General features: G+C 35.9%; 1 protein-coding gene across 2 annotated transcripts; it reads left to right on the top strand.

Moving 5' to 3' along the window:
• Window positions 1-1,073: 1,073 nt before the first annotated feature.
• On the top strand, window positions 1,074-11,667 carry pnck (pregnancy up-regulated nonubiquitous CaM kinase). 2 transcript variants are annotated; one of them, XM_084086783.1, is made up of 12 exons: window positions 1,074-1,303; window positions 1,786-1,881; window positions 2,113-2,244; window positions 2,409-2,483; window positions 4,225-4,363; window positions 4,527-4,650; window positions 4,948-5,023; window positions 5,131-5,243; window positions 6,220-6,298; window positions 7,968-8,055; window positions 9,645-9,735; window positions 10,185-11,667. In XM_084086783.1, exons 2-12 carry the CDS (start codon window positions 1,808-1,810, stop codon window positions 10,193-10,195), a joined length of 1,002 nt encoding a protein of 333 aa, XP_083942909.1. In that variant the 5' UTR covers window positions 1,074-1,303; window positions 1,786-1,807; the 3' UTR covers window positions 10,196-11,667. The 2 variants fall into 2 exon arrangements, with proteins under 2 accessions (XP_083942909.1, XP_083942910.1); XM_084086784.1 differs by lacking the exons at window positions 9,645-9,735; window positions 10,185-11,667 and adding an exon at window positions 8,255-8,461.
• Window positions 11,668-12,530: the final 863 nt, after the last annotated feature.

Below are 12,530 nucleotides of genomic sequence, written 5' to 3'. Positions count from 1 at the left end.
GTCTTAGCGGTTTATGCAACCGGCCCCTGCTGGACTAACATTGAAAGAGGATTTAGGGCAATTTTTTTTCTGGTTTCTTGCACCAAATGCAGTCATATATATATATTTTTTCTGCATAATCAAAAAAATAGAAAAATAAACTGATCATGAACCCTGACATTTTGTGTGTGTGTATATATATAATTGACATTTATTATTATCTGTAGATAACAACAGTTTTCTCTAATAATGTAGGGGCCCTTTATTATGGAATTAAAGTTAATCAAGGCTTCCCTCTAGTGGTCATTCTCCATTTCAACATATGGTATGTGGTAGTGGAATATGACAAATACAATTACTTTGTTGCATCGTTCATCAACAAGAGATGCCAAGAATTTTACAATGGTTTGTAGCTTAAAAAAATCTTAAAAGGTAAAATTCTACAATTCATCACTGTAATTATTTATCAAATCAGATTTTATTAATATTCTGCCTAATAATGCATGCCATATTCTTTTTGCACATCATTTGTTGTTTGAAAAAAAGCCTGGCATGATGTCTCAGTGACTAATGTCAAGTCACATTTCACCTATTTACATTTGATACCTTGTTAGAAAGCGTATATTAAGTCCAAAGCACACAGCAGGTGAGAAAGTAACCGTCATTCAGGGTTTATGAGTGAGTGTGTGTACAGTGTTCACAGATGGGTGGAATGATAATACTCGAGTGGAAAACCCCTGTGCCCATACAAGGAGAGCTGCGAGAGCTCTGGATCTGTGGGAGCATTACTGAAAACAGACTCAATAACGTAAACAGAGACAGTGGCTTCTGGCGATCTTAAGGCATTTTAAAACAAAACTGTAGCGCTTTCAGTTCAGCAAAGCCTGACTGTAATGATGAAGAATGCTTATTTAATGTGCAGCTGAGCACATTAATGTGCAGCTGGTCAGATATATCCTGGAGACAATGTTTATCTGTCCTTATCGTACATTAAAGCATTGCATTTGAGGAAGTCTGAACCTTTCTTAAGGGGCCTGTTGGAGTTTGACCAACCCACCCCTCTATCTCCATGACTTTTTTTTTCCTTTTTTTTCTCTCTTGATCTTTTTTTCCCCCGTCACTTTCTCTCTCTGCTTTCTGTGCCTACTCTTCTTTTGTCAATCTCTTTTCAACGTCAACTTCTCTTCTATAAAGCATGTGGGCGTTCAAGGTCATCAGTGTAAAATGAATGTGATTTTCGATTAAAGAGCAGAGAGGCTGTTGGGAGTTTGGTGACGTGAACAGAAACTGTTGCATTCCAGATTTTCACAGCAGCAATCAGCAGGTAATTGAGCTTTTGCTTAGATCTCTTTTCTAAAGGGTATTTTTTGGGGAGAATATCACTGATTATTGATCTACTTTCAATGAAAAACATTCCTTTATTTGTAGATCAGGAGCAACTGAACTGAATTGCACTGGTTATCTGCATGTCAAAAGTGAGGTGTTTTTGGTAGAAAATAAGAAGTTGTGTTAATAGCGTCTTTTTATGCCAAGGAAATCAAACACCAAGGAGTGCGTTCAAAACTGTTTTCCCAGCAGAGCTTGTGTGACAGAAAAGAAAATCTGTCAAATCTCATTGCTAGTCATTGAAAAGGAATCAGAATTTGGCTTTTGCATGTAATGAAAAGCATATTCTTTAGTGCTTGTTGCTGTAGAGTGCATGCAAAATGTGTTGCTTCAGGCTTAAAAATGAATGTGCTGATGATTTGCAGTTAAAATTTGCATGTACATATTAGTGTTGTGTGTGTTTATGTATATAATATGCAGCTCACACCTACCCTGCATTACCATGCCTCTATTGAGAGATCTTCGGAAAAAAGATGACATCAATGCTGTCTATCAGCTGAAAGAGAAACTGGGAGAGTGAGTTTTCCTTCCTTACGGACTAATATATTCAATATTTAAGAGTATTCTGAACACGTAATAACTTTTCACATTTTAGTTTACCAAACACATTTAAAGACTTGTCGACTAGAAGCAGAAAATATTAAGACTCAGGAGACTTCACAATGTGCTCGTGGCACTCAAACCCACCATTAACCATTAATTGAGAACAAAAGTGATTATAACTGTTGTAAATGTATAATGTCCCAGGGGCTCGTTCTCTGAGGTTCGAGTGGCTCAGCACAGATGCACCCAGAAGCTTGTGGCTGTCAAGTGCATCCGCAAGAGAGCGCTAAAGGGGAAAGAATCCATGCTGGAGAATGAGATTGCAGTTTTACGCAGGTCAGTGACTTTACAAAATGCTCTGGATTGATTTAATTGTTTGACTTTGTGAAGGGTTGTTTACATTATCGTGGATATTATTAAAACACAGCTGCATTTTACAAGTCTTTTCTGATTTGGTAAAAAATGCATTTTTCTTTTATGTCCCTGTGATTTCTTTGCAGGATAAATCATGAAAATATTGTGTCTTTGGAGGAAACCTTCGAAACTCCTTCGAAACTGTATTTGGTAATGACACTGTGAGTGGACCAAAGTGTGAAAAATGAAAATATTGTAGTTAAGAATTAATTTAGTTTAAAGTTTTGTGTTTTATAGGATTAGACAGACCAAATGATAGATAGATAGTAGGGGTGTGACGAGATCTCGTGTTACGAGATCTCGCGAGATTAAAACGCGACGAGATTTCTCGTCGAGGTGAAACTTTGTCTCGTGAGTTAAAAAAAAAAAAAAAAACTTTGTCTCATGAGTTGTTGTGATGTCAGCGTGATGGAGCGTGAGGGTGAAATTTGTATTGAAGATGCCCCTGCCACTTTTAAATCATTTGTGTGCCGGGCCAATCACACACACACTCCGCACACACACACACTCACTGTCCCTCGCTCACTCACTCACTCGCGCGCACACACACACACACGCACACTCACTGTAACCGCACTCTCACTCACTCTCGCTCACACTCAACCCGTCGTGGAGGACCGTTAAAATTAAACATGCTAGTCTTTCTGTCGTGATGTCGTGAAGCATCACAGACGCGTTGTCGCCCACTATGACACACTATACGAAATGAAACGATCGAATCTTGCGTCCCGACGCCCGTTGTCCTTTACGAGTCTCCACGAAACGGATCGTGCCAAAATCGCGCTAAAATAGTGTAATCTGAACCAGGCAGGTAATAAACATTTGACCTATCACGCAAAGAACCTATTAAAGCACTAAGACATGGGAACAGTATAGCTAACATTCACATATCACAAGTCATATCGACATCGCAATATTAAACAATGTTATCGCACATCGCAGCTTTTCCTCATATCGTGCAGCCCTAGTTACTGCCCAAAGGTCTCAACTGCTGCCAGAAATCGTCGACATGCTTATATTCTTGAAAAAGAACATGACCATATCTTAGGCTTATCTTAGTTAATTTATCTCTTTTTCATGCTTGAAGAAAAAAATTGTTTCTGCTTGAACTTGTAGTTTTGAGAGAGCAGTACTTTGATTATGGATACACACTTACTGTTTGCATTTAAAGTGTTATTTCAGTTATTTATATTTATTTTATTTATACTGTTTTATTTTTTTATGTTCGATTTGTGGAAAGGAGTTAGATTTATCATGTGAAATCGTACAGGGAGAAGTAGAGTTTATAGCAAAACATTTTGCAGTGTTTGCATGTCCTTTACTGCATAGAATTCATTAAAATAGAAGTAAAATAACATTCATTACAAGTTGATTTCAAAATGCACATAAATTGTTTTGCATTTTGTGATTTTCAGTTGAATAAAAGACTATTTTCCATTCATATATTTCATCATTGAGGATTTCTTAAAAATTGTGTAAAAATCTCGTCTTGTCTCGTTCTCGTGAACCCAATCTCGTGTCTCGTCTCGTCTCGTGGAGTAAGCGTCTCGTCACACCCCTAATAGATAGATAGATAGATAGATAGATAGATAGATAGATAGATAGATAGATAGATCAAACAATAAACCGAATGACAGAGACAGACCGATAGATAGATAGACCAAACAATCGACAGATAGATAGATAGATAGATAGATAGATAGATAGATAGATAGATAGACATAGATAGATCAAACAATAAACCGAATGACAGAGACAGACCGATAGATAGATAGACCAAACAACCGACAGATAGATAGATAGATAGATAGATAGATAGATAGATAGATAGATAGATAGATAGATAGATAGATAGATAGATAGATGTAATGAGGTCAGTGCTGATGTCAGTGTCTCATGCAGGTTGACAGGAGGAGAACTACTGGACCGGATTCTGGAGAGAGGCAGTTACACAGAGAAAGATGCCAGTCGGGTCATATCTCAGGTTCTGCAGGCGGTGAAGTATCTACACCAGCTGGGTGTTGTTCATCGAGACCTAAAGGTACCTGAGAACAAAATATAACACTTTAGTCTCTGTTTTTAACCGTTTTAGTTTCAAAGCACTCAACTATGTTGGATATAGTTTTAATTCCAGCCTTTCACTGTGTGTGCTTTGCATGAAGCTGAGTGGATATTACAATCATAATAAGTTCTCTCTCCATTAGCCTGAGAATTTATTGTATGAGACTCCATTAGAAGACTCCAAAATTGTCATCAGTGACTTTGGTCTGTCTAAAATGGAAGAGCAGGGGACTCTTTCCACGGCCTGTGGGACACCTGCCTATGTTGGTAAGAGAGACAGTTTATGATCATGATTATGAACTAATATATTGTGCAGTAGCATACAGAATCAAGTCTGGTCTGGCAGCAAATAATAATATGCACAAAAAAACCCCCAAAACCAAATGCACTAATGTGACACCAGGAACTTTCTTTAATTTCCAAAGAATGAACTAAAGAACCCCATATAGCCAAAGATGTTGTCTTTCTGAAACTAAAGTGCTGAGAAAAACCACTGAAGTTTTGAAAGTGTAGTCTTTGCTACTGACTGTAACATATGACTTCTGATGTTCACTATATGTATAGCTCCTGAACTTCTACAGCAGAAAACGTACGGTAAAGAGGTGGATCTCTGGGCCATTGGGGTGATTACGTTCATTCTGTGAGTGATGGATTAATATTGTTCACTCTACATGTATAAACTGTGTATGATAAACAGCACAGTACAGAACTGAGAGTCTGTATCAGCAGTTCTTCATTTTCTGGCAGACTCTGTGGCTATCCTCCGTTCTACGATGACAACGACACACAACTCTACAAGCTGATCATAAAAGCTGAATATGAATTTGATTCACCATACTGGGATGACATCTCTTACTCCGGTATGACCATGACAATTCCTAATCTCTCATACAATCTTAAAAATAAAGTTTCCAAAAGGGGGTTTTCACAGAGATGCCATAGAAGAACCATTGTTGGTTCTCATTTTAGTGAACATTTAATAATACGAAGAACCTTTTTCCACTTTAAAGAAACTTGTGTGTAATGCAATGATTCCATGGATGTTAAAGATTCTTTATGGAATCATCAATGCCAATAAATAACCTTTATGAATGTACTGTACAGAATAAATGACCAAATCACATTCATGGCCTCCTCAGTCCAAACGCCCGTATACTGGACAAATCTGTTTTATATTTTCTTGGTCTGTGCCAAAAGTATTTTTAGGTGAAAATACGTCAGACCAATGTATTGTTTTTTTTTAATAACGCATAATGCCATATTTATATCTGAGATTTCTTATTTACATTTCTCATAATTTAATGCTACAGTTATGAAATGTGTAAAAACTAATGCTATTTATTTTTTTCGTACAAAAATGTAGTGAAATTTGGACTGAGGAGAAAAGGTTATGAATGTCTAAAATGTGCCCCTAAAATATATATTTTTTAGCTTTATGATTTAAAACCTATATAAAAAAATTATTTTTGTGAAATGATGTACTTGAAAAGCACATCTTTTTATTTAAAGTACATGCCTCTTGGTTTGATATTTTGTTACATAATGCATTTGCATTATGCATATATTATACAGTTACATAATACATATACATTCTTAAATGTCTTAAAGGAATAGAAATCAAAACTTGTTCAATATAAATTGTTCAAGTTCAATATAAATAATTTTATGGGATGAAACAGAATTGGAGCATTAAAGCTTTCACAAACGGTTTTGAAAACTTCTCCCATTAATGCAGAATGTTTTATAATGCAGCCCTAAACACGCCAAATGCTGGCCACATTAACCGGTATTGATCTTCTTGTGTTCTCTGCCTCTTCCTGCCTACTAATGCTTCAGCGAAAGACTTCATAGTTCACTTACTGCAGAAGAATCCAGTGAAGAGGTTCAATTGTGACCAGGCCTTGCAGCATCCTTGGTGAGTCCATAAATAGCAGGAAAGAGGCGGACGGGTTGATCAGCAGTGAAAAGAGAGACTGTCCTTGAAGAGCAGATAAAGAGTTGGGTCACATCTGTGGGAGGGAGTGCGCAAACAGGAAGATGATTATGAAATGTAGGATAAACAGATGTCTCTTAACCTGCAGATCACTAAGACTGTATAAGATCTTTAAGAAGCACAAAACAATTATGATTTTCATTGCGGAAATGAAATGGAACAGAGAGGAATGCTTTCAGAGAAATGGCACTGGATTATTGAGGTACTTGTATAACATACATTATAGTTACCCAGAAGAAAATTTTAGTTGCTCAGATCTTGGCTAAAAAGAGTCCTTTGAGTTTCCGATTATGCTTAATTCTCTGGCCATCATCTTTGTCTGAGATGTTTCTAATGTTCCTTAGGAGGCCTAAAAATAGACAAAAACGAGACAACTGTTGCCATACAGTAAAACTAGAGCTATAAAATCATCTCAGATCAATATGGTCTCAGAAATATTCAGTGAGACATTTTTTAATTTTTGTTGAGATCTCTGACTTGGTTTTCATATTTTACAAACTGAGCACAGTTGGAGATCAGTGTTGAGATCTCTTCTGAGCTCTTGAGGAGACACATACTTCTTCTCAAAAGAAAAATCTAAGAAACTACAGACTTAAAGGGATAGTTCACCCAAAAATGAAAACGTTGTCATCATTTACTCACCCTCAAGTTGTTCCAAACCTGTATGAGACACAAAAGAAGATATTTTGAAGAATGTTGGTAACCAGACAGTTGATGGTAGCCATTGACTTCCATAGTAGGAAAAAAAATACTATGGAAGTCATTGAGTTCCATCAACTGTTTGATTACCAACATTCTTCAAAATATCTTCTTTTGTGTCTCATTCAGGTTTGGAACAACTTGAGGGTGAGTAAATGATGACAAAATAAAAATTTTTTGGTGAACTATCCCTTTTACAGTCCCCATTTGCTCTGCTTTTAATTTTAATTCTGTAGTCTAGAAGAAACAATTGAGACAGATCATTTTTGAGACAGAACAAAAGAGAGATCTCATTTCAGATTTCTTCTCCCATGGAAACTTAGATGCTATGCTATAAGTTGCATTAAATATAAGTTGTATGTGTTCTAGTGAACACTACCATTCAAAAGTTTGGGGTCAGTAATATATATATATATATATACATTTTTTTTTAAAAAGAATTCTCTTACGCCCACAAAGGCTGGATTTATTTATTTGTATTTTAAAATCTAATTTATTCCTGTGATGCAAAGCTGAATTGTCAGCATCATTACTCCCGTCTTCAGTGTCACATGATCCTTCAGAAATCATTTTAATATGCTGATTTGCTGCTCAAGAAATATTTCCTATTATTAGCAACATTGAAACAGTTGTGCTGCTAAATATTATGTAAACCTTTATTCAGAATTCTTGGATGAACAGAAAGTTCAAAAGAACATAATTTATTTTAAATTTCAATCCTTTGTAACATTATAAATGTCTTTACTGTCACATTTGATCAATTTAATGCATACTTGCTGAATACAAATATTAATATTAATTAATATTAATAAAACAAAAAACAACTGACCCCAAACTTTTGAACGATAGTGTACATGTTTCATTTTGAATGAATATAGTTTTGTCGTGGCAGGATATCAGGAGATGCAGCTCTGGACAAGAACATCCATGGCTCAGTGTCAGAACAGATTCAGAAAAACTTTGCCAAGAGTCACTGGAAGGTAAGAGTGATGAAACAAACCTGTCAACTATAAAATCATCATAAAATCAAAGTTGACAATTCTTGTTTTTTTTATGGAATATTGCAGTATTTATAATAAATGATTTATCCATGCACATTTTTTAAAATTCATGTTCCCTCATAATCTTCATTTAAAATGACTTCCCCCTCCCTCGTGCAATGACGGCTGCATCTGAAAGCTTAAAAATGCTGCCTTCAGAAGATGCATCAAGGCACCAATGCTAGCTTCACTTCCTGTCTCATGAGATACCTTCATCTGATCGATTTTTGAAGGCAGCATAGATGTGTCCTTCGCTGCCTTTGATATCCCACTATCCGGTGCTTTTCATTCTGTGACAGTTGAGCTAAAAAATAAAGATGTTGTCTGAAAGTTGCAGTTGGTGGTCAGTTTGTGTGTAAATGTACGTTTTTGACCAACGTTATCCACTTCTGATGTAATTTCTAGTAAGAAATTATTATTATTTTTTATTATTATTTAATTAAATATTTTCTTAGTTCTCACCAAAGCTCACTGTTTTGCTGTAGATTATTAAACCATTACTCTTCCACAGAAGTCTATCAGGAATCAGTTTTGTGTGGTACCTTCGTGCACAAACGCTGCCAACAAAGTCATTCAGCGAGGCAACAAGTCAGCAAGTTTTCGGACGCAGCCGACACCTCTTCTATTCTCTAAAGATGCGTTTACTGCCGTGAAGGTGGAACAACCTGTCAGAACAATAGCAAACAACAACCATCCAATCAATTCCTGATGGACAAAATCAAGTCCCACACTACATTTGTTCGATAAGCCATTTGACTATACGTCACAACAGGGAAGAAAACATAATCAGAACGTCTGGTGCATATTGTACACAAAAATAATTGAAATCACCAGTTCTCATCTGATTGGTTGACTGGGTTGAGTTCTTCTGTAACACGTTACAATACGGGTGCATAAATAATGCACATATAATCACGTTAATATATGACTCATGAAGACTATTAATTAATGATTACTGCATCAGCAACTAATAAAGAGTCTATATGATTAATATATTAAGTAATATATTAATTGTTATGAATTAAATGTGTTATAATGAATTAATTCCTTAATAACATTAATTAATACTGTCAAATGTGTTAATTACCACAATGGGTCTAAGCTATGTACTTCAACTTCCAGTTGCCTTCTATAATACTACTCCCTACTCCCAAGAGCATGTGTGATGTGTGAAAAGCTCTACATGACCTGTGTCAGGTGAACTGTGGCTGAAACAACACTTTGCATTGGTAAATGTATGGCTAGAGTTACTTTAGCAGCATATGGAGGCTTTGTTATTATTTGACGCCAGTCTTTGTTGCTCGACTTCTGAAAGTCTGCCCTGCCATGCAATTATGGCTTGTACCTTTAAAAGGCCAAATGCTGTAATTGCTGTAACTATTAAGCTTTTAGTTTTAGTGCAGTAAATGCCCCTTAACATTAAACAGACTCTTCTGCTCTTATGTGTAGTGTATGTTCACCGTTTGCCATTTAAAGATATTTTATATCACTGGATTCTGCAGCATTATCGCTGGTGTCTTGTGTTCCAGAGAGCCTTTAATGCCACTAACATCGTGCGTCATTTAACGAAGAAAACCCACTCCGGGGAAGACGATGAAGGGAATCACTCCACAAGTACAGGTGAGGAGACGTCACATGGATGTAATTACCTGCACATGATATAACAGCACCAATATGATATTGCTTTTATACAACGATTCACAAGACAATAACAGAGTAAACAACATTTCTGACTACAGTTGAACAGTTTGAATATATTTGTCCTCCACTGCTTGGTCAATCAGATTGGATGACACGAATAAACTTGCATAATCATTAGACCAAAAGTACAAACAAAACATACTGTAGCTGAAAACAGTTTATGAGTCAGTGGTTTACATTCCATTTTGATTAAAGAAATTGCTAAAATTTTACACAATGTTGACATGAATGTCAATAGACTGAAATGTTTAATCTCTGTTTAATCTCATAATTTCTGATAAACTCAATTTGAATTTGATTCTAAAATATGCTTTATATTATTTTCCCTGTGAGTCATTGAATTATTTCATTTAACTTTTTCTGTTTAGGGACCATCTGACAATCCACTGGCAGTAAACCGAGGCTCTGTAAAAAAAAAAAAAAATCATCAAATATGAAAACTGTGTCATTTACTCAACCTCATATTGTTCCAAACCTCTATGACTTGGTTTCTTTCCAAGACAAAAGGAGAAGGTATAACAAAGAGCAGTGTGAACAATGAAAGAAGAAATTAACAGGTTCTGTGAACATCGAAAACTAAAAAACAAACAAATTAAAAAACAAAACATAAAAGAAATACAAATTCAAATATGGCATCATTTGGTTATGGGACATGTGAGAATCAATAGTGTTCAGCCTCATTGACAAAAAACTTGTGTCTTCATGTGCATATTCAATTATATGCAAATGAGAATGAATGTTGAGAGGGCCAGATTTTAAGAAGGCCAGACTTTTTATTATGGGAGATTGACAAGAAAAATCATTCCTTGAAAAGAAAAATAAATGTTATCTTAAAAATTAACTTTTTTTTTTTCCAGCCAACCAGTTGCCTTGTTTATATTAAAACAGAATAAACTAAAATAAATAAATAAAAATGAATAGAAACTACACGTTTTAAAAAGAAAAAAAACGATTAAAAATGGCAAAGCACAAATTGAAGTGAAAAAAAAATCTAATTCAAAATATTAACAAAAAAGTATAATTTCATATCAATGAGACAAAAAACCACTGATTGACAATCCCTCTTGCTTGTTTCATAAGAGAAAAGAGCACTTTGCTAAACCTCTTCTTTTGTGAGAGAAAAATCACAGGTTTGGAAAAACACAAACATGACATCATTTTGACTTTTGTGTCTGACCGCAGTGGTCACTGTGTTTGTCAGGACTGACATAGACTGAATCCGAAATCGCCGCCTATACCCTCAAATAGTGCACTATTTAAGGCGATAAGGCCATTTGTAGTGGTGTCGAAACCACAACCATGTAAACCAAACCAGTCATTCCATCCGACAATGCACCGCAATAACGAGTGTACATCCGATGTTCGCTCAACCAACGGCTGTCCGAATTCGCTCACTCGTTTTCATTCACTCCTTCAAGTGAACTGTATTTGTGGACTAACAAAAGGGATTGGAATTTCGTGATTTGGGATTCAGCCAGAGACTCAGAAACACACCTGTGCCGCTGTCAGTGAGCCTTCTGTCAGAGCTGCTACACTTCAGTGGGCTGCTACTGTAAAACACCCTCAGTGGAGAACAGCTCCATCACAACTCGTGTTTTCATAAGTGTTCTACTCCCCGTCTACTTGTATTTGACGCATAACAGCATGCATGCATTTGACAGAACGCAACATTTAGCCATGTAGTACTGTCTGTCAGCTGTAAGGACTGTCACTTGAAGCTGTATCAGTGCGTTACAAGAACAAATATGGCACAGAATTGGATATTACAGTGGATAAATGAAGTAAATATTGTATCTCTTGTATCTCTGCTCTCAATACACCATGGAATAAACAAACCGAGTGTTGTGTTGTGAATCTGACACAGGGATGATATACAGAGAAAAGGACAGAGCCAAAAGAAAAGATTTAAATTTTGAATGCTCGCCATCAATTGCCATTCCCTTTGTAAGCAATCTTATCACAGCCCCATAAATTAAGAAGAACAACAGAGTATCTCCACCACTGACTGTAATAATACGCTGATCAGACAGAAACGCTGCCCCCTCTAATTCATGGAAAGAGCTTGTGCACGGACCAGCTGAAATCAACATAATGAAATCTGCCCCAAACTGATAATTCAATCAATTATGTTTAAGAAAAATAAATAACTCAAATGGGGCAAGCTACATGAGCTCATGATCTGAATATCAGTGGGATGATTGTGATTTTGGACACAACAAATAAATAAATGGACAAAACAACAAATACGACGTTCGAAGGGGGAAATCTATGGAAAAAATCAGTCTGAGCCAAGTCACTTTGTCCCATAGCTTTCTGTGAGGAACATATCGAAGTTTAAGTTATTCATTCTTCATTTCGTATTCCAATTAAATGTAATTAAATTCAATTCATTCAATGTATATATTGTGTTTTTAAATACTGGGCACCTCAAGGATGTGTTCTGTCACTTCTGTTGTTCTCTGTTTATACAAGTGAAATAAGAATGAAGATAAATGATACAAATATGCAGATGACATGGCACTTGTTGCAAAAAGACTGTGTAAATTCTGAGTATGAAGAGCAGGTGTTAAAACTAGAAAAATGGTGTGAAGCGAGTTCTTTATCAGTGAGACAAAATAATTAAATTACCCAGAGCCCCTAACTAAAATAATGTTATGTGATCAACCTGTTGAAATTGTGAAGACTTAACTATTTGGGAACTATGATTGACTGTA

The sequence above is a fragment of the Abramis brama genome (assembly GCF_963993115.1).
Source record: "Abramis brama genome assembly, chromosome: 16".
Lineage (NCBI taxonomy): Eukaryota > Metazoa > Chordata > Actinopteri > Cypriniformes > Leuciscidae > Abramis > Abramis brama.
This window is presented reverse-complemented; position numbering and strand designations above follow the sequence as displayed.

Excerpts from the sequence above, each read along its gene's own strand:
- pnck (XM_084086783.1), top strand. The coding sequence starts at position 1,808 with ATGCCTCTATTGAGAGATCTTCGGAAAAAAGATGACATCAATGCTGTC. Across the intron at positions 2,484-4,224 it reads CTGTATTTGGTAATGACACT|GTTGACAGGAGGAGAACTAC; the intron begins GTGAGTGGACCA and ends TGTCTCATGCAG. Across the intron at positions 8,056-9,644 it reads TTGCCAAGAGTCACTGGAAG|AGAGCCTTTAATGCCACTAA; the intron begins GTAAGAGTGATG and ends CTTGTGTTCCAG.